The 22517-nt window shown below is 43.5% G+C and overlaps 1 protein-coding gene across 5 annotated transcripts in view; it reads right to left on the bottom strand.

The window, feature by feature from the left end:
- Positions 1-22517, bottom strand: part of OSBPL9 (oxysterol binding protein like 9) — a 175388-nt gene that overhangs the window by 98842 nt on the left and 54029 nt on the right. The window contains exon 1 of one of the 5 annotated variants that reach the window (XM_089684475.1): positions 16236-16366. The exons of the other annotated variants lie outside the window; for them this stretch is intronic. Coding sequence (XP_089540601.1) covers positions 16236-16259 — 24 coding nt within the window. The 5' untranslated portion in view covers positions 16260-16366. Of the gene's footprint in view, positions 1-16235; positions 16367-22517 lie in introns of those variants that run through there. 5 annotated transcript variants of the gene reach the window in all.

Genomic DNA, 22517 nt, shown 5'->3' with positions numbered 1-22517 from the left:
CACAATAAAAATCACTTAAAAAAAAAAAAATATATATATATATAAAAATATAATTATTATTATTGAGCTATGGGTGAGCAGTGATGGTATGAACATTATTTTGTGGATTCAACATGTAGGCTGCCTGCTAGGTCCACACCAAAAAAAGATAACTCCATAAACTGATGCTTTTTGGCCCAGTTGATGAGAAGATGATTGATCTACAAAGAAAAAGAAAAGAAAAAAGAAAAAAAAACCACCACACACAGACACAGAACGTCATCCAACAATGAAGGCACTTTGCAGCATTAGCAGCTCCCACCAATTCCGTTAAATAATACATGAAATTGTATCCGTACTACCCTTCATCTGACATACGATAAATCACTATGCTTCTAGGAACATACTGCTCATTTTATGGATTGCAAACATTGCACACTACTGCAGTCCATCCATGCAGGGGCTTACCGTCACAGAGCTACTTGGCATGCAAGTATCAAATCAGCATGTGAAAACAGTGAATGGATGTAAAAATACACTGTAATCGTAACGATTAAAACTGGCAGATTAACTAGCAACGAACATCTGTTTACAGTGCCTCAGCCATCCTATGGACGTAGAACAAGCTGGATGCATAAACCTTGATCCATCAGGGAAAGCTTTTTTCCTCCAGCCGGGTCCAGAAAATCTACCGGTAAGCTTCTGATTGTGTGCACAACGCCTTACACTGCTATGGAATAACCTGCCATCCCTCCATCACTCTCTTAGGTTTAGGTTCATGTTTGCACATGAACTGCTTTTCTTCCCATACACATCAAATGGGTTTGCTAAAGCAAATCAGAAGCTAATCAAAACTAAGATTTAAAAAAAAAACAAAACAAAAAAACAACAATAAAAAACAAACACAAAAAACAAAAACACATTTTCTCCCAAAAGACGACTACATTTGGACTTGCTTTAATCCCTATGAGGCTCATTGGGCAGAGAGCAAACAGTTGATAGAGGACGTTGGAGAACTGGAATAGTGAGTAGCCAAATGAGGTGAAACGCGTCATAAGGGCATTCCCAAGTGCAGGACTCTGTTGGAAGCTATGCTCAATTAACTGAAGTTGAACTGGAGTGCAGCCTTGTTTTTCTATTCCCCAAGTTGGCTGCGTTGGATGGACTCCCAAGCAGTAGAGCACCTGGGAGGCCATTTCAGAATTCAGAGTGATGCATAGTTTGAACCTATATAGCCTGGCCGCATAAAGCGAAAGGGTGTGCGATTCACAGGATATGGACAAACATGGATGGCTCTTCATAAAGGATTGAAGAGGATGTACCAATGCAATTTTTCTAACCAATATTGCTGCATACTGGGCAAATGCACCTTTCAATGAAGACCTACCACCCTGAATCTCAACTCTGAACATGAAATCTCAGATGTGTAGCACTAGTAAGGAAAGAATGAAGAAAGGAGATTACCAATGTGCATGGCCAGGGAGTACCCAGTTATATTATTATTATACAGATTTATATAGCGCCAACAGTTTGCGCAGCTTTTTACAATAAAAAAGGGGAACGTTACAATTACAATACGGTTCAATACAGAAGGAAGAGGATGGCCCTGCTCATGGAGCTTACAATCTAAAGAGAGGGGGAGGTGATACAAAAGGGAATAGATGTGGGGGATGATCTGATGGAGGTGACGTAAGTACTGTTCTTCTTATGTAAAGGTGGGGGGTAGGCTTCCCTGAATAAATGTGTTTTCAAGAATCGCCTAAAGGCAGACAGGGTAGGAGCTGACCGGACATACTGGGGCACCCAGTTTTACAGGTATTGGTAACTCCACTACAAGTCTGTGTGTACCAACAGCTTACAGATAATCATCTCTGTCTTTGCGGAGGATGAACTCAGATAATGAAGACAGTAACTAGAATTAAATCTCTTTAGTGAATGGCCCAGCTACAAAACCCAATTGGTCGGTATTTTACCAGAAAAAGGCAAGGCCATACCCCTCCTTGCGGACATCAGCTTTGGCCAATCCTGACAACGAGTGTCCTGTGAACCCCAAGTGAACCCTGTCCATAATTATTATTTAAAATAAAGTGTGCTTAAAATTACCAGAACAAGAATTTTTATATTAACGGATGCTTAACCACTTCCAGCCCGTAGGATGCACCCATATGGGTAAAAGTGGATATATCAGGATCATGGTTACAACTGCATTTCCTATCCCTGATATGTTCCTGCTGTACCATGTAATTGTATGAAAGTATCTGGTTTGCTTTGTATTGCTTCCTTTGTGTGAAATTCCTGGTGTTCCTGCCAGTCCCTCTGCTTTCCTATTAAAAACTGACCACACTAGGCATGAGAGCACGGCGTAGTCAGTTCTCCTTCTGTGCTGAGAACTTTGTGTGCTCTCCTCCAATAATCAGACTTCTGCTGACAACCCATCCCCAAACCTCTGCACTCAGCCATTCACTGGGAAAACCAGTGTGCTGCTGTTTCTCCTCCCCTGGAAATCAGAGCTTCTTATGAGTTGAGAACAGAAGGTAAGCAAAGGTAAAATTTTTTAAAAATAAATATGGATAAAAGAGGGATTTGTAATGTTTTTATATCTATACGCAAATGTTTTGCCTTTCATTTCTATTTTAAATTGAATAGGTTCTTTTACAAGGTGAGGGTTCACATATTCTTTAAAGGCCCTGTAATTGTTTCTTACGGTGTTCTTCCACCTTCTTGTAATTTCCTTTGTAAACTCCTGAACCTCTCCCCCCCTCTCACTTGTTTGGAACAAGAAGTGCACACTAGTTGTGGTGATGTACACTGCTCTATGCACACTACAAATCCCATAGTCCATCTCAGAAACATGCATTAAAAAAAAAACAAAACACAAATGTAGCCACCCTCTAACAGGAAGTCCAATCACAGCAGCTAAACAAATAAAATCAAAGGGAACTTGGAGAGATTTGGAGGAGGCCAATAAAAAAAGGTAATTAGGTGCTTTTTTGAGTGAATACATAAAGAGGAGTTCCAGGCTGTCCCAAAAAATTAAATGTCAGCAGCTACAAATACTTTTAATATAAGGACACTGACCTGTCCAGGGGTCCAGTGCCATCCTCACCCAGGCTAGTTCTTCACTAGCCTCTGGGTTCCAGGTGCCGCCATTGCAGTTGAGGGAAGCCAGAAGTGAAGCCTTGTGGATTCACAGCTGGTTTCTTACTGCGCATGTGTGAGTTGCGCTGTGCCTTGAGATTGGTCCCATAGCTTTCTGGGACCTGTGAAGTGTCCCAGAAGACTGCATGGAGAAGGAGGGGGGCTGAACTTCTGGTTCAGTTTGCTGCAGCAAATGGGCCAGAAGTGTGAGTGGGTACCTGTCAAAACCAGTGCCAAATGTGGCAGTGGAGGGGGAGAGGAGGCAGACAAGCGGAGCTCCGCTTTAATATAAATTTGTTCTTTAAGGTCACTTTATTTTTTAATAAACTAAAGCTGGGTTAAAGCAGGTTTTATTCTATTTGCAGCTGCCTGTCTGCTTGTTGGTCGCTGGCTATACAACATGGTCTTCTGCAAACCCTAGAATTGAATTATTGAGTTTATTCCATGGCTGGAACAAAGAATTTCAAACCTCAATCTCAAGTACAAGGCAAAGAAATAAAACCATGTAACACAATATATGATTGTAATTTGTAAGAAAGCCTCAAAGTCAGCCTGCTGAATAACAGAACATTATTATAGGAGTCCAAACTTTACAGAAAATGTAAAAAGGATTCTTTTAGAATCACTACTTGGAAAGGGGAGGAGGAGTTCTGCAGTACCCAAAGTCTTTGCATTCCACTCTCAAACTTATGGCCGTGAATCTTAGGTGAAAATTGTTTATTATAAACAGTATGTTCTTTAAAAAAAGAAAAAAAGGAAAAAAAAAAAAAAAACTGTTAGAAATGTTTCTGCAGTGCGTGGAAAAAGATCATTTGACCAATGCCATGCTCAATGCCAAATGTGGAGGATTTTGAGGGACGGATGTCAGGAGAGGGTTCAAGCATGCTTTCTAATTTGCTGGCTCTGCTTAACCATTTCCACAAGACTTTCTGGCAGAGACTACTTGACCATGATTTCCTCTAGCCTCCTGTTGTGTCCCTGGGGCCCAAAGTGAAAGCCTCTTAAAGGGTACATCAAGGGAAAATAAAAAACATCTGCAGTACAAAACTCTGCAATACATGCACATTTCTCCATGCTTTATCCCTTAAAAGACCCTGAAAAGTACAGAATACTTGTGGGCATTCAGCATTTTTATAGACAATTGTTAGCCCTGCCCAGCGTGTCTTTTGCTAAACTGCTCAGCCACTCCCAAATTCAGATCTCTACAACCGAAGGCCCCTTTCAGACGGAGCGGACCCACCAGCGGATCAGTTTGCTCCGTGGGAGATCTCTCTGCTATTCCCTGCTGAGCAAGCGGATGACAGGTCTGTGTCCACTCCACTACTGCAGAGCGGACACAGACACAGCCTGCTTTTTCCTATGGGGACGTTGGATGGAAACTGACCGCCTGTCTGTTTCTACCAGACATCATCCGATACAATCCGCCAGACAGATGGGGAATGGATCCCCATCCATCTGTTTTTGGCATACAAGGTCGGATTTTGGTGGGTGTCACGGACAGTTGTTAGTCCATAGAGGTCTATGGATGGTCCGATCGGGTCCGCCTGAAAAACTGACAGGTAGACCCCATTGGACAGTCAGTGTGAAAGGGGCCTAAAGGGATATTATGTCTGTAGTCCTAGATAAGAACTAGGACAGCTCTTTGAGATAACACAGGAAATATGTAGAGGACACAGCTCTGAAATTCTGATAAGATCAACTTTTTGTGTGCAAGAGGTTAAGTACATTTAGTCAGCCACCAATTGTGCAAGTTCTCCCATTTAAAAAGATGAGAGAGGCCTGTAATTGGCATCATAGGTAGACCTCAACTATGAGAGACAATGATAAAAAAAATCCAGACAATCACATTGGCTGATTTGGAAAGAATTTATTTGCAAATTATGGTGGAAAATAAGTATTTGGTCAATATCAAAAGTTAATCTCAATACTTTGTTATATATCCTTTGTTGGCAATGACAGAGGTCAAACGTTTCCTGTAAGTCTTCACAAGGTTGGCACACACTGTTGCTGGTATGTTGGCCCATTCCTCCATGCAGATCTCCTCTAGAGCAGTGATGTTTTGGGGCGGTCGCTGGACAACATGGATGTTCAACTCCCTCCAAAGGTTTTCTATGGGGTTGAGATCTGGAGACTGGCTAGGCCACTCCAGGACCTTGAAATGCTTCTTACGAAGCCACTCCTTCGTTGCCCGGGCGGTATGTTTGGGATCATTGTCATGTTGGAAGACCCAGCCACGTTTCATCTTTAATACCCTTGCTGATGGAAGGAGGTTTGCACTCAAAATCTCACGATACATGGCCCCATTCATTCTGTCCTGTACATGGATCAGTCGTCCTGGTCCCTTTGTGGAGAAACAGCCCCAAAGCATGATGTTGCCACCTCCATGCTTCACAGTAGGTATGGTGTTCTTTGGATGCAACTAAGCATTCTCTCTCCTCCAAACACGACGAGTTATGTTTCTACCAAACAGTTCTATTTTGGTTTCATCTGACCATATGACATTCTCCCAATCCTCTTCTGGATCATCCAAATGCTCTCTAGCAAACTTCAGACGGGTCCGGACATGTACTGGCTTAAGCAGGGGGACATGTCTGGCACTGCAGGATCTGAGTCCCTGGCGGCGTAGTGTGTTACTGATGGTAGCCTTTGTTACGTTGGTCCCAGCTCTCTGCAGGTCATTCACTAGGTCCCCCCGTGTGGTCCTGGGATTTTTGCTCACCGTTCTTGTGATCATTTTGACCCCACGGGGTGAGATCGTGCGTGGAGCCCCAAATCGAGGGAGATTATCAGTGGTCTTGTAGGTCTTCCATTTTCTAATTATTGCTCCCACAGTTGATTTGTTCACACCAAGCTGCTTTCCTATTGCAGATTCAGTCTTCCCAGCCTGGTGCAGGTCTACAATTTTGTTTTTGGTGTCCTTCGACAGCTCTTTGGTCTTCACCATAGTGGAGTTTGGAGTGTGACTGTTTGAGGTTGTGGACAGGTGTCTTTTATACTGAAAACAAGTTCAAACAGGTGCCGTTCAAACAGGTGCCATTGAAACAGGTAATGAGTGCAGGACAGAGGAGCCTCTTAAAGAAGAAGGTACAGGTCTGTGAGAGCCAGATATCTTGCTTGTTTGTAGGTGACCAAATACTTATTTTCCACCATAATTTGCAAATAAATTCTTTCCAATTCAGCCAATGTGATTGTCTGGATTTTTTTTCTCATTTTGTCTCTCATAGTTGAGGTCTACCCATGATGCCAGTTACAGGCCTCTCTCATCTTTTTAAGTGGGAGAACTTGCACAATTGGTGGCTGACTAAATACTTTTTTGCCCCACTGTACACTTTTTAGTTTTACATGTTGGAGTATAATGGGTGGTTTTTCCCCAAAGTATAGACTATTTAGCATGGCTACATTGGTCCAGCTTGGACGGATGTAATTATTATTATTATACAGTATTTATAAATACATACCATACATAGCCAATCCAAGTGGAAGCTGGAAATCGCTGTACTAGCCACCCTTACTACTGTGATCACCGCTAGCTTCCAGATGCCAAGCTGAGCAGCTGCCCTGTTGCTTAATGAACAAAGGAGGCTGCCCGCTGGGCACAAGCACCATTCTGAGAATACTTGCATCTTCTCAGTGAATTGTAGGCATGACATCACCAACCTGCCTCTCCGCCTCATCCAATCAGAGAACACCTTGCATTCATTGAGAAAGTACAATGTGAATGGTGCACATGCCGAGCGGGCAACCTCTTGACCAGCATGCAAGTTATACTTTTGAAAAAGAATGGGGAGCGATCTCATAGTCTGTAGTTTGAGTGCAAAAGTTTTTTTTGGCTATAAGTTCACCTGAACGAAAAAAAACCTCAGCCATCCAGTATAATAATAGAAGAAATTAGTTGTTTCCACTCTTCCTAGCAGAACATTTACCTACCAAAAGACTGACCAAGAACAAAGCACTGACTGAAGAAAGAACTCTCATTACAAGGATTTGGAAGATACTTTATGACTACTCAGGCTTGATATTAAAACAAAATAAGGGGTTCCCAGTTTGTTTGTGCCAAAAGCAACTGTGGGATTTTCAAAAACATCCCTTTAAGACTGCAAAATGCCAATTTAATCACAGAATAAGAAGGAATGCTTTGGTCAAAGAAAGGGGGGGCCCCAGATAGTATAAGCACAGTAATAAAAGCTTACCCTGCAGGTGTGAGGCTCCATGCACACGGGGCGTTTTAAGAACGCTGGTAACGTTAGCGGTGTAAAGTCACGTTAAAAATGTGAGTTTTTCATCGTTTTTGTATTAGCGTTTAGCTGCATTTTTTTCACGTTTGCGTTTCTTAGAGGTTTTTTTGACAAAAGATATTTTTTTTTTGTCAAAAAAAAAAAAACACCCAAAAACGCTGGTTTGGCATGATTTACCGCATTTTGCAGCGTTAGAGCGTTTTTACAGCTAAATAACGCCTCTAGAAACCCGCTAGTCCTGTTTTTTTTCTTCCAGCCAAAAAAATGTTGATTACAGCCTGTGTGTGCATGGACACATAGGATAACATGCTGGGGAGTTTACTGGCTGTAGAAAAAAAAAATGTCAAAAGCCAAAAACAGCCGCTGTAAAAACATCCAGTGTGCATGAGGACTAAATAACAAAAAGCAGCTCCGACCGCAAGACTCACCCCATCTCTGGTGCTGTTCACAGCAGAATAACCACTCTAATCCAGCACTGGTCCTGCTCGGGTTGAAGAATACAGGCCAGTGCTGGACTTATGATGCCAGAGCCCCTAGGTCAGTGGTTCTCAACCTGTGGGTCACAACCCCTTTGGGGGTCGAACGACCCTTTCACAGGGGTCCCCTAAGACCATCAGAAAACACATATTTCCGATGTGTAAAGAGCAGCTACTGTGTAGAAAGCAGCTGCTGTGTTGAAAGCAGCTACTCTGTTAAAAGCAGCTATTGTGTTGAAAGCAGCAGTATTGGAGGTAAAACGACACTCATGAATTATAATTACTGGGTAAATAATTTTATGGTTGGGGGTCACCACAACATGAGGAACTGTATTAAAGGGTCACGGCATTAGGAAGGTTGAGAACCACTGCTCTAGGTGATACATAATCCAGACGCCCTGCACTTACAGGAGAAAATGAAAAGGAACAACTCCCAAGTCATTAAGTAGGCACCAATCTTTATGACATTCAGGGTGACTAGACAACGCTCATTTCCAGCAAACAATCTTGTCAGTTTTAAAAATATTGTTTCTATGTATAGGAGAATCTAATCGGATTGAATTCTAACAGTTTCCCACTGATTAGGATGAAATTTAATCTGTGGGTAGCCCCTAGCGCGGCAAACTTCAAACTGAAGATCAGAAGAGCTGGGCAGAAAATTGTTAGCTGAAAGGGTGACTATTTAGCGTGGATGGAGAAATCTATGTGCATATGGCCAGTTTTAGATTTACTTTAACGAGGGAGCATGAGAAAAGCAAAGCAGTTTTAACTCATGGCAAGAAAAGCACTTATTTGCTCAACATAACACTGTAATTTGATAATGCGACATGTTCTATTAACTCATGCGAAGTGTGAATTTTAATGATAGATCCACTTTAAATAGGGTTTCCATGGACTGGAAAATGAAGTAAATTACCACTAACAAGTACTGAAAAGATTTTTTTTCTTCTAGGAGCCAGCCTGAAAGGGCAATAAGCTGGCTGAGCAAAAAACAGAAAGAAGGAGCAGTTCATTAAGACAGAGTAGTACATGGTTTGCACTGGACATATAGGGAATAAAAGGTCCTGAACTAAAACCTCTCCCTAACCCCTTCTGAGCAGTTGTAGCGGATGTTTGTATGTGTGCTGTCCCCATACAGACTGGTGTGTAAGAATCAGCTTTTCTGCAAATTCAGATAACGTCAACAATTTAGCAGATCATGTGAGCCATATCTACAAAAGGATTATTGTGAATCTAAACTCAACAGCAAAAATGTAATCCAAAGAAATGCTGGTTGGTTAATTGGGTCTGGTCTAAATTGGCCCTAGTGTGTGTGTGTGTATGAATGTGAGTTAGGGACCTTAGAGAGTGTACGCTCCTTGAGGGTTAGGGACTTAAATGAATGTTTTACACACATATATATATATATATATATATATATATACACACATACACATACATACATACATATATATATATATACATACATACATATACACACACACACACACACACACACACATACATACATACATATATATATACATATACACACACACGCACATACATATATACACACACACACATATAAACACTGTGTAGAATGATGGCAATATTCAAGTGCCTGTAATAACTAACAAAATATATTGCAGCTGCCAATCCTTAGCAGTGTTGGCAGCATTTGTTTTGTTTCCCCCCCCCCCAGACTTTTTACTCCTTTATTTTACCCAGTGATACTGCTAATAATACACTTGCTCTCCTAGGATGACACTGCTTACTCACATACGGAGTCTACGGAGGAGTAAAGCTGTCACCGTAGAACAGGATTAGAACTACAGAACCCCCCCCCCTTCTCCTCCTCTCCATAACACCGGGGGTATGTATCAAAGATCAAAGCAGAGTTTTGTGCCGAGTTGATAACAATGCAGAGTTAAGCAGACCATAGGTGATATGATTTTCCTTCCTCCAACCACTGGCTTCACACTGATGTGCTGTGGTTTGTCCGCATCGCGGGTGTATTCGGGTAGTATCCGCAGTCCCATAAACGTTCACATTTCCGGTGTGTTTTCTGCAGGTAGCATCTTTGGTGTGCTTTCAGAAAGTGTGACAAAAACACATGACCTACATTTTTTAACACATATCGAAAATTATTACACCAAAAAAAAAAAAAACAAAAAAAAAAAAACAAAAAAAACTTTTCTGTTGCATAGCACACCAAAAGGGAGGAAATATGATGTTACCAATACAAGTGCACACAGCCTCCTTTTACACAAACTATGAAGGACGATACTCAGAATGTGTGTTCTTTGCTTCCAGAGAGGACTTTGGAGAGAAAATTGTGTACCGAGAGTAGGCACTTAGTGCACATGCATTCAGCACAGCATTTACTATTTGACTTACACACAATTTTTTTTTTTTGTTCAAGAAAAAACATAAAATGTATTTTTGAAGCAAGAATCAATAAACCTCAATTTGACTTGATTTCAGCCACATGTCTAATCCCCTGTTTAAGAGTACTCAGACTGGCAGAGGGAGGGGCAGGACACAGAACAAAGCAAGTGTCCTATATTCCTGTGTGCTGACAAGGAATATATTGACAGGAAGAGAGTAAAAGAGATGAGGCTGCTGCTGCTCCTTCATTGTCCAATCACAAAAGAGAAAACCTAGGTCTCCAGGCTGGCTGTGGACTGGATAGAAAGAAATACAAACCCCTTGGCAGATACAACAACTTCACTTTATGTACCTCAACTGTTTCATCATCTCTATGCCAAGCTTTCAGTTTTATCAGAGACCAGGTTGCCCTTTAAAACCATATTACATATGTATGGCCCACAGACACACGGTGCTTCTCCGACATCCATTGTACTCTGCATCTCTAGGATAAAAGCAAAAGCTACTGATGTTGTGATGCCAATTATTGCCATTACAGATCGGAGGATATCAGAAGAGCAGATCTTTACATCTATACAGGCCAGTCTCATAATATAAAAGCTGCAATCTATTCTGAGTACTGACTGAGAAAAATGTTCGACCCACTTGTACATTTTGAGCTTCTAAAACCATTGTTTACAGTCACACAAAGCACTGCAATGAGTGCGCTGAAAGCTTCAGCCAGGAGTGGTATTGTCGTCTCTTTCACATCCTGTTTATCTAGCCTTGTCCTTTCAGCACTCACCTCAAATGGTTTACTCAAGCAAACACACAAAAAAACAAATACATTGTTTCTGATAAATGTGAGTACAACCACACCAAGTACAAAATGACCTGAAAAACCACACCAACACAGCAGATATGAAATATCTTCTTTACAATCTTCCTGAATCAATAACTTTTCAGATACACTTTGGGCCAGGTTTTGTAATACACTTCTATTGTGAAGACTAATAAAATCAAGACTATAATACACCGGGACTTGAATCCTGCGCCTGCAACACGTCAGGTGGATCCACAATGCTTTCAAACACTCGCCAGGTGAGGACATGAGTGACGCAATAAGGTCACCAGACAGAATTGGTGTTTGAATGATTGTCAAAACATCTTCAAATTTGGAGAACAAGGCCAGTATCTTCTAGATGTACAATGGCTTGGATAAATAAGTCAACAGTCACAGTTTTGGCATGTTTTTGTGTAACCAGTTTGTCCTCAATACATCTTTTGGAAACCAAGTATGAAGGAATCAAGGCAACTGCAGCTTGGAAACCAGGATGAAGGAATCAAGGCAACTGCAGCTTGGAAACCAGGATGAAGGAATCGAGTCAACTGCAGCTTGGAAACCAGGATGAAGGAATCGAGTCAACTGCAGCTTGGAAACCAGGATGAAGGAATCGAGTCAACTGCAGCTTGGAAACCAGGATGAAGGAATCAAGGCAACTGCAGCTTGGAAACCAGGATGAAGGAATCAAGGCAACTGCAGCTTGGAAACCAGGATGAAGGAATCAAGGCAACTGCAGCTTGGAAACCAGGATGAAGGAATCAAGGCAACTGCAGCTTGGAAACCAGGATGAAGGAATCAAGGCAACTGCAGCTTGGAAACCAGGATGAAGGAATCAAGTCAACTGCAGCTTGGAAACCAGGATGAAGGAATCAAGGCAACTGCAGCTTGGAAACCAGGATGAAGGAATCAAGGCAACTGCAGCTTGGAAACCAGGATGAAGGAATCAAGGCAACTGCAGCTTGGAAACCAGGATGAAGGAATCAAGGCAACTGCAGCTTGGAAACCAGGATGAAGGAATCAAGGCAACTGCAGCTTGGAAACCAGGATGAAGGAATCAAGTCAACTGCAGCTTGGTAACCAGGATGAAGCAATCAAGGCAACTGCAGCTTAGAAACCAGGATGAAGGAATCAAGGCAACTGCAGCTTCCAAACACAAACGCTCCCTCATCTTACCTTCATAACATAAGGGAGGATGTGTTCTCTAGTTTAGAGGAGGAGAGCAGAGCTCAGTTAGGGCTGACAACACTACTTTGGATTTCAGTGCAGTAGAGGCAGAGGTGTCAGCTCAAAAATAAGTTAGGAGCTCTGCAAGGATTACCAGATATTTTTCTGTATTTGCAGCTGTGGAGATTTCCCAATGATATGCCTCCTCCAATGTGAAGGTATTAAAGGAAAGACAGCTCTCTACAACAAGAATCTCTGCAAGGTCTCAGGTACAACATGACAAATGACAGAGCTCGAGGAGGATACAAGTCATTGAAGTTGTTTTAATGTCACCTACACCCAATAAACCTGAACATCTTCCTGATACTTCTTTTTGTGTCCTTTTGATATGTTTTTATTTCCATCAGTGAACCCTTTGGAAAGATTGTTCACTTCTTTTCACTGTGATGTGTACAAAAAATGGGGAGTGTGGTTCACACCAAGACAGGAAAGCTTAGAGATAAATAAAAACATTGCGGGTTATAACTGAAAACAAACAATGTACAAAACATTTGTGTTTTTGTCTAGGTTTCCATGAGCCCTGGTTCACACTTACGCGAATTGTCATGGAATTTGATCATTCAAAATTGCATGCAATGATCGGCAATGGAACCGTTCTAATCGGTGCGAATCAGACTTCGTTCGAGTTGCACCAATTAGAAAAGTAGTTCCTGCACTACTTTTGTCGATTTGGGGTACGACTTGCATAGACATCCGTGCATATGTCTGTGATCTGATCATTACACAAAATGAATGTTTCTAGCAAGGTCCAGCTATTCTTCCCTTCAATCAGTGCTGTGGACAATGCACATCCGAATGAGTCAAAATGTTAAAAACTGATTAATGCCGGGTCACTTCCCCATTTCTCAGTCCCATGACTGCCGCTCAGATAGGAACATTACACAAGCCATACAAATCCTGAAAAACAATACAAAAATATTTGGCCCTGTCAAATGTGGACACACAGGTCTGCCAGGAGGATTTGAAGAAAACCATTATTGATGAATTGTCCTTCAATCATGTTCATTATCTTCCTTTTTCTTGTTAATATGTATTACTAGTTCACAGAGCCGATTGTCATACCTATCCCAGCATGTTGTGCCCAGCAGTGAAAGTAACAATGTAACCCTGACAAAAGTAGAGGAATATCAACTATGAAAACACTCTACACTTTGGCATGGATTTAAACCACTGGTTTAGCATTTCCAAATAATGCAAAGAAAGCAAGCAATCCCTTTTCTAATGGAAGAACGTTCTATGCCATGATCTCCTGACCTACGCTTTACTTCATTCAAAAAGTCTCTGCAACACTCTGCATGAAAACTCCTAAAGATGCCCTCCCCCCACTCGAAAAACCTGCCAATAATGACTAGGGGGAAAAACAAATCACACTTGTCTATATGCTGAATTTTCTGCATATTTACCTATTTTTATCCTGCATCTGTGCTGCCATTTTAAACTTTATGTAATACTGCACATGCGTGATATGAAGTGCATGACATGAGCATGTGCTTTATGACGACATACATCTGTTGGAGAAAAAAAACAAAAAAGTTCCCCCCCAAGCAAACGAATGTAATTTCGGGCAGCAGATGCCTGAAATGAGGCACAATGTGTCACGCTCTTCAGCTCATACATGCGCAGTGTGACAATATCATGAGATCATGCAGTTTAGGGACAAGATCTCCCTGTAGGGCACTGGTGATGTCACCCAGTAAAATCAATGCTTTCCAATCATCCAGTTCACAATCCATTCATTTCCAGGGTTTACTTATTGCTGTGAGTCAGACATGGATAAGATCACATTTTATGACAAATTACTGCAGAAAAACAGGTAATTCCAAGGGCTCGGCACTGTATTTAGCATTGGGGACCTTCCATCCTGAATGTCTAACACATGACTGTTTATTAAAGAGGACTTGGGACTGTCCTGTATTAGTAATCAGTCCACCTAACACTTACCCCTAGTTCACATATACGTGGCCATGCGGGCAGCGTTTTGCACGGGCACGAGAGCCCATTCCCGTGCCCCATGACATGCAGGGAAGAAGTCCCTGCACTCCTTCTGAAAACACAGCCCGCACGGGAACCCCGGTTCCCAGAACAGTTACAATTTCCAGTGCAGGCGGCATGCCATTAGAACTAATGGCACCCGTCCGTGGGTCCGCATTCTTCTGTGCAGGTGGTGCGGCTGCACAGATTTACGTGCGGATCCGCAGCGGCACCACCCGCACAGATGTGAACCAAGCCTTAACTCTGGATTGCAGTCAACAGGCAGACTTAGGCAGGCCATAGATGATACAATTTTCTTTCCTTCCACCATGAGTGGAAGGAAAGAAAATTGCTCAGTTCACCCCATCAACAATGGGGTGAATCTCAATTGTGAAGCTATTGCGTTCTGCCAGTGAGGAGCCTTCACTGCCGGCAGAACATAATGATCACTGCTGGCAGCTATAACTCCCAGAAGTGATCGCATGCAAAAAACATCCAAAAGACTGGTTGTACTGAAGTGGACTGATGGATTGACATCAGTACAACCAGCCTGCCCATAGATGGAACAAATCTCAACCAGTCCCTGCTAAATCGGCTTAGATTTGATTGATTGATGTCTGGCTTTAAGCTGGCCCTACATGGATAGAAATTTCACCAGTTCAACGTAGATCGGTTGTAGTACTATTCATGTGTGGTCACTGCAGTTGAACAGAAGTTCAAATACGGATTGATTTCTGTTCAACCACCCTGTATTTTTTCACTCTATAGAATGCAGCACTGATCTGTGTATTCTGATGGTGGGAAAATATCCCGGCTGTCAGAATACAATGATATGTCAGGAAGGATTCCCCTATTCACACTTCCAGTGTGTGGATGGGGGAAATCAGGTCAGTTTTTTTTTGTTCAATTCGCTGATTGATTTAAAAAAATGACCAATGTATGGCCACATTTACCCCTCTAGCGTCATCATATATAATTAAAGGGGAGCGCTACCCAAAAGGGGAAGTTCCACTTTAAAGGACTGCTCCCGCTCCCCATTAAGGATTGGCACCTTTGGGGGGAGCGGTTACCCAAATTTGACAGGTACCCGCTCCCACTTCCGGTCTGATCGCCTAGGCCATTGCAAACGGAAGGTGTCCTCCCTTCCTGCCTGTAGTCTTTTGGGACACGTGACAGGTCCCAGAAGACTACAGGACCATTCATGAAGCTCAGCGCTACTCGCGTTTGCGCAGTGGGTACCCAGCTGTGAAGCCGCAAGCTATCACAGCCAGGTGCCCACAATGAAGATGCCGGCCTCCTGGAATACAGGACAGCCAGTGAAATGGGCTGCGGGGGACACCCCGCGGGACTTAAGGACAGGTAAGTGGCTGTTTTTTTTTTTTTTAAAGTCAGCAGCTACAGTTTTTTTAGCTGCTGACTTATTTTTTGACAGCATGAGTGGAACTCCGCTTTAAAATGACCTCCTCAGTTACCAAGGAAAACATTTCTGCCCATGGAGGAGATACCCACCTCCCATGATGTAACTGGCATTTCCCCAACTTTGCTCTGAAGGAACTTGGTCTGCAATAGCGGGTGTGTTGGGCACTGACATCTAATCTGATTAAGTCCTATACCTGCCAATTTACAATTCTGCAGTGCGAGGATTGTAGATGAAAATGTACTGGTTATATTTGGTGAATATAGGAGTTCTGCAACATAAAACATAATTAGACTGTATGGTAAGCCTGCAGAATAATACACAGTAGCGGGTGACATTTAAAATTGTATAAATATGTCTTTTCTTTCAAGTGTACAAAACAAATCCATTACCAAACGGTGACTGGAGCATTCTGCCTCTTCTGTCCTTGTGTGCCCTCCTGTGAATCTAATCAAACTTATCACAATTACTGCACACAGAGAGAAGGGGGGGGGGGAAGACTACTCAGCTCCATTTTATCCCTTTCATGTCCCCGTATCTCATGCTGCTTTACACAGACACACAACAACAAGGACAGGACACTGGCTGCTGCCATTACTTACGCTGCTACAGCCTTCCACAGCCATTGTGATTACACTGCCCTGCGCCCAGATCTCACAATCCTCATCAACGACATGCGTGCTTTTTACTTACAAGCTGCAAGCATCCAGCTACTTCCTCTCTGCTCTTCCACTGACCAGCAGCTGCTCACCTCCCTCCGCTGAGCTATTGGTCGTGTGTGGTTTACATATCAAAAAGATCTGTGTTCATTGGGCGGTCAGACGTCATGTGACCCCAGTGCACTGTGTAGCAATACACTGGGGAACATGCCAGATCATATTCTCATTAGGTTCAGTGTAGTAATCAGTCCAGATCTGCTATCAGACACAGTTTTGCACTCATTAACCTCACTGCACCCAGCAATAGAGAAAAGCTCTGCAGCTACAAATCACTGGAACTGGTGTGAGTGTGGGAAAGGAGAGAACAGCCCAAAAATAAAGTGCCCCCCCCTGCATTCATGACAATTGCGTAAGGGCTTGTTCACACTTGACTAATTTCTAACGCTTCCAAAATGCCCCTATAGCATTAGTGAGGTATTAATGAGCTTTAGTACAGGCGTTTTATAAGCATTGAAAAGATGCCCTATGCCCAGTTTTGAGGCATTTTTTTTAGGGCAGCACAGTGGCTGAATGGTTAGCACTTCCACCTGGCAGTACTTGGGTTGCTGGTTCGAATCCCAACCACTGCACCACCTGCCTGGAGTTTGCATGTTCTCCCTGTGACTGCGTGGGTTTCCTCCGGGTGCTCCGGTTTCCTCCCACACTCCAAAGACATGCTGGTAGGTGAATTGGCTCCTGTCTAAATCGGCCCTAGTATGTGTATGTATGAATGTAAGTTAGGGACCTTAGATTGTACACCCCTTGAGGGTTAGGGACTGATGTGAATGTACAATATATATGTAAAGTGCTGTGTAAATTGATGGCGCTATATAAGTACCTGAAATAAATATTAATTCTATAGGCATTTTACAAGCGTTAAAACCATACCCCAAACGCCTATAATAAACTCTAATGGTATTAATGCTTTGCAAACGCCTGCCAGGGTGTTTGAGAGGCATCACCATAGACTTGAATGGGATGCGTTGAAAGCCTTCACCTCCTCCTGATTGGACACAAGGCTTTAATTTTGAAGCGACGCAATGCTAACGCTTCATGTTTTGGTAATGTGAGCAGCACTATGCGCTGCCCATAGTATCATTTCCATAGGCATTTGAGGAGCATTAAAAACGCCCCTCAAATGCCTGCTTTCAAAGCTAGTGTGAAGTGAGCCTAAGGGCTTGTTCACACTGAACTATTTCTAACTCTTGCCAAACACCCCTATAGCATTAGACAGGCGTTAGACATGCTTTTGGGAAGTGTTTTTAAAGCTCCTCAAACGCCCTATGTGAGGTTTTGAGGCGTTTGCCAATCGTTAAAACCGCACCACAAAATGCCTATAATGAAGTTAAAATGGTATTAATGCTCCGCAAACACCTCGTAACCGCATCACAACCGCCCTGCAAATGCCTGCCAGGCGTTTGAGGAGCGCATCATAGACTTCTACTCCTCCTGACTCGACATGAGGCGTCCGTTTTGCCGCAATGCGACGCTGACGCTTCAGTATGAACAGCACTGTGTGCTGCCATGTGCAGAATTTTCATAGGCATTTGAGATGTGTTAAAAACACTTCCCAAATGCCTGCCTGATGCCTGCTGACAAAGCTAGTGTGAACGTAGCCTAAATGTCCAGACACAACTCAATATTTTCTATTTCCATTGAGAAGGCACTCATATGTACAACATGGCATCTTCAGAGGGGTCATAGAGAAGATCCTGGTGGTTCCTGATGGTCTGGGGATGATGACAGATTTGCTCTTGGTGAGATAGTGGTTTAGCCTCAGTTCACACTAGAATGCGGTGCGGGGAAACCCACTATCTGTGAGCGTGTTCAAATCGAGCTGCCCTTGCGATCTGCAGCAGGTGTCAGTGAAAAGTAACGACACCCCAAACGCAGGTCACAAAACGCAGTGTGTTTGACCGCACTGGGTAGCAAGGTACAAAAACGAACACGTGATCCGATTGCAGTGAGTTTCTAAAATTGGCGCATGCACTACTTGAGGATGTGACGCAGTGTGAATCGCACAGAAATGGCACCACATTCCTATGCAATTCACTTGAGATTCGCTGCCATGCAATTCCTGTGTGATTCATAGTGTGAACCTAGGCTTAACACAGACCTTGATGCTCGTTCATCTTTTCACAAAAAGACGATTAGTTGAACTAAAAATCGACATTCTCCAATCCCCCCGTCCCCCACTGTACTTACCTAACTTGGTGAGGTCAGTGCCCACACAGTGGGTGTAGAAGTCCAGGGATTTAAAGTGGTATGAAATCCAAAACCAAAAATGTAATATACTGCATCTTACCAATAATCTGATGTGGTGGCTGCATTAGTTTTCTTTTTTTTAGGCTTCCCCTCGGTTTTCACCTGCTGATCTGGCCAGTAACACCTCCTATATTAGAATGCATCCACTCTGGATGAAGGAGCACAGGAGAAACCTTTGAATAGCAGCATTATCAGTCTTGGTTGAGGCAAGTGTTATATGTAGTAGCGGATTTAGATACACTAACAAAATTGAACTCAAACTCCAGATAATACTTCATAATCAGTTACAATAACAGTTTTTTCTATTGAAATAAAGGTGTTACATGAATAGATAAAACTGATCACTGTAAGCGCCTCTGTCAGTGGTGCCCTGTAATGGATTGTTTCCTCCCTGTAACTGACAGATCTGCAAGACAGATTCTTTTTAAAAATAACAGACTTACCGGCCAGATCACCAGATGAAAATAAAAGATCCTAATGCAGCCATCACATCTAAGAATTAGTAAGCTACAACAGAATATAGGATTGCTTTTGGGTTTAATACCGCTTTAAAATCCTCGCTCTTCCCCCTTTTCATTCTCTAGGGCAGCGGTTCTCAACCTGGGGGTCGCGACCCCTTTGGGGGTCAAACGACACTTTCCCAGGGGTCGCCTAAAACCATCGGAAAACACATATTTCCGATGGCCTTAGGAACCGAGACACCGCTCCTTGATCCGTCTCCAGGTGTGGGCGGGATGACATGCCGTCCCTGTCATCTGGACACACCCCCGGGATCAATCCTTCCTCGTCGGTGATTGGCCGCCGGCACTGTAGCTCAGGAGAGGCACACAGGCGGCCAATCACCGGTGAGGAGGTGGAGCTTGGAAAGGAGGAGCCGAGCGGCACCGCGAAGATCGAGCGAGTGAAGAGGAGGAGAGCGGCCGGAGAAGGAAGACATCTGACCGGTAAGTGTTTGTACCATGGGAGAAGGAGGGAGCGAGCGAGCCCAGGCTGGAGCAGGGGTCAGCAAGGTAAGTATCATTGGTGTCAGTGGGAGGAATAGTGCCCAATCATTGGTGTCACTAATACCAATGATGGGGCACTATTCCTCCCCCCACTGACACCAACGATGGGGCACTATTCCTCCCCCCACTGACACCAACGATGGGGCACTATTCTTCCCCCCACTGACACCAACGATGGGGCACTATTCCTCCCCCCACTGACACCAACGATGGGGCACTATTCTTCCCCCCACTGACACCAACGATGGGGCACTATTCCTCCCCCCACTGACACCAACGATGGGGCACTATTCCTCCCACTGATACCAACGATGGGACACTATTCCTCCCACTGATACCAACGATGGGGCACTATTCCTCCCACTGATACCAACGATGGGGCACTATTCCTCCCACTGATACCAACGATGGGGCACTATTCCTCCCACTGACACCAATGTTGGGGCACTATTCCTCCCACTGATACCAACGATGGGGCACTATTCCTCCCCCTGACACCAACGATGGGGCACTATTCCTCCCACTGACACCAACGATGGGGCACTATTCCCCCCACTGACACCAACGATGGGGCACTATTCCCCCCACTGACACCAACGATGGGGCACTATTCCCCCCACTGACACCAACGATGGGGCACTATTCCCCCCACTGACACCAACGATGGGGCACTATTCCCCCCACTGACACCAACGATGGGGCACTATTCCCCCCACTGACACCAACGATGGGGCACTATTCCCCCCACTGACACCAACGATGGGGCACTATTCCCCCCACTGACACCAACGATGGGGCACTATTCCCCCCACTGACACCAACGATGGGGCACTATTCCCCCCACTGACACCAACGATGGGGCACTATTCCCCCCACTGACACCAATGATGGGGCACTATTCCCCCCACTGACACCTATGATGGGGCACTATTCCCCCCACTGATACCAATGATGGGGCACTATTCCTCCCACTGACACCAATGATGGGGCACTATTCCTCCCACTGACACCAATGATGGGGCACTATTCCTCCCACTGACACCAATGATGGGGCACTATTCCTCCCACTGACACCAATGATGGGGCACTATTCCTCCCACTGACACCAATGATGGGGCACTATTCCCCCCACTGACACCTATGATGGGGCACTATTCCTACCACTGACACCAATGATGGGGCACTATTCCTCCCACTGACACCAATGATGGGGCACTATTCCTACCACTGACACCAATGATGGGGCACTATTCCTACTACTGATACCAATGATGGGGCACTATTCCTACCACTGACACCAATGATGGGGCACTATTCCTCCCATTGACATCAGTGATGGGACACTATTCCTCCCACTGACACCAATGGCGTGGCACTACTCCTCCCACTGCAAAATTACAGTTATGAAGTAGCAACGAAAATAATTTTATGGTTGGGGGTCACCACAACATGAGGAACTGTATTAAGGGGTCGCGGCATTAGAAAGGTTGAGAACCACTGCTCTAGGGCTCCTGGGATAGAGCAGAGAGCTCCTAATTAGCCAGCGCAATGAAGAGGACATTAGTGAGGATTTTACAGTTTATGTAAAAGGTAGCAGTCTATTTTTTTATCATCATCTTTGGTCACAGAACAATTTAGTGAGTTTGTAAAAAAAATGACCTTTACTCAAAAAAAAAAAAAAAAAGTTAAAACGTTCCACCCATCAACCTCCTCTCCCTACTCTAGAAAATAAAGAAATGAAGCTTTATTTTGTTGTTGTTCTGGGAGCAGGTACCTTTATCTGACAGGTACCACCGCCCACGTCTACAATTCTTACCCAAGCAAGAATTATATACAGTGCGGAACAGAAATATTTGAACAGATAGTGCCGCGCTCCCATGTACCAATATGTATATCTTATACTTTCAAAGTGCTAATGAATAGCTTTCAAGATACTGCATGTATCAAACAATTATTACTAGTGACTCAAAACATCATTGTGAATATTAATCTTCATGCAAGTGACATTAATAACTGATAATCCTAAGGTGATAGTGCCTATTAAAGTACAGTGATATACAAATCAGAAATACTCCTCTATTCTACTGTGATCCTTATATTTATATTGTGCAAACACATATATATTATGTGCACGTGCTTATGATATATTCAATAAAAAAAAAAAAAAAAAAAAAAAAAAAAGTCTTTCAAAATAAATGTGCAGGTGGATTCTTGGTTCCCTCTCGCCGAGTGCTTAATGGTCTCCCTATGTGCTCACCTCTATATTTGCCTGAATAAATCCAGGCAAATACACTTTTTATCCTTCCAGGATAGATGGGATGGAATGATGCTCTTGAATTATCTCAGAAGGTGGATGTGGATTTATATTTGTTCTCCTGTAGCTGCTCATGAGTGGGTATACTGACCATCTCTCTGAGGATCTCCCAATTCCCCTCCTGGGGCTGTTTCCTTTTCCAGTCCTCCTTATATCAGCTCAAAGGGTGTTGTTCAATTGAGAAAGGAAGACAAACAGACCATAGTGTCTTATCCTTGTGCAAAAAGGGGGTTTATTGCTGCCAGTTGCACAGTAGTATACAATTGTAGTCCAGCATAAATGTGCTCTGCCTCTGTTCCTGCAGTGCTGTCTACCTGTGTCTGTATTCAGATCACCGAGCCTCTCCAGTGCAATGTCGTGACGTCAGAGCCCCTCCCCTACGCGTATCGTCACAGGGTCACGTGACTTCATCAGGGGGAATGATTAGATTTGAAAATATTATATATACACTAGCATATGAGTCAGTGCAAGTGCCAGCGAACCTCACGTGAGAAATAAGGACATCTAAAGTCACATATTGAACACCTCATTTCATAATAGCTCACAAGCATTCACCATTTAGAAGTATTTGAACACCCTGCGATTTTGCAAGTTCTCCCACTT

The sequence above is a fragment of the Staurois parvus genome, unplaced genomic scaffold (genome assembly GCF_062004578.1).
Source record: "Staurois parvus isolate SC_StPar_1 unplaced genomic scaffold, SC_StPar_1.0 ptg000347l, whole genome shotgun sequence".
Classification (NCBI taxonomy): domain Eukaryota; kingdom Metazoa; phylum Chordata; class Amphibia; order Anura; family Ranidae; genus Staurois; species Staurois parvus.
The sequence above is the reverse complement of the archived record's forward strand: the minus strand, read 5'-3'. Positions and strand labels throughout refer to the sequence as shown.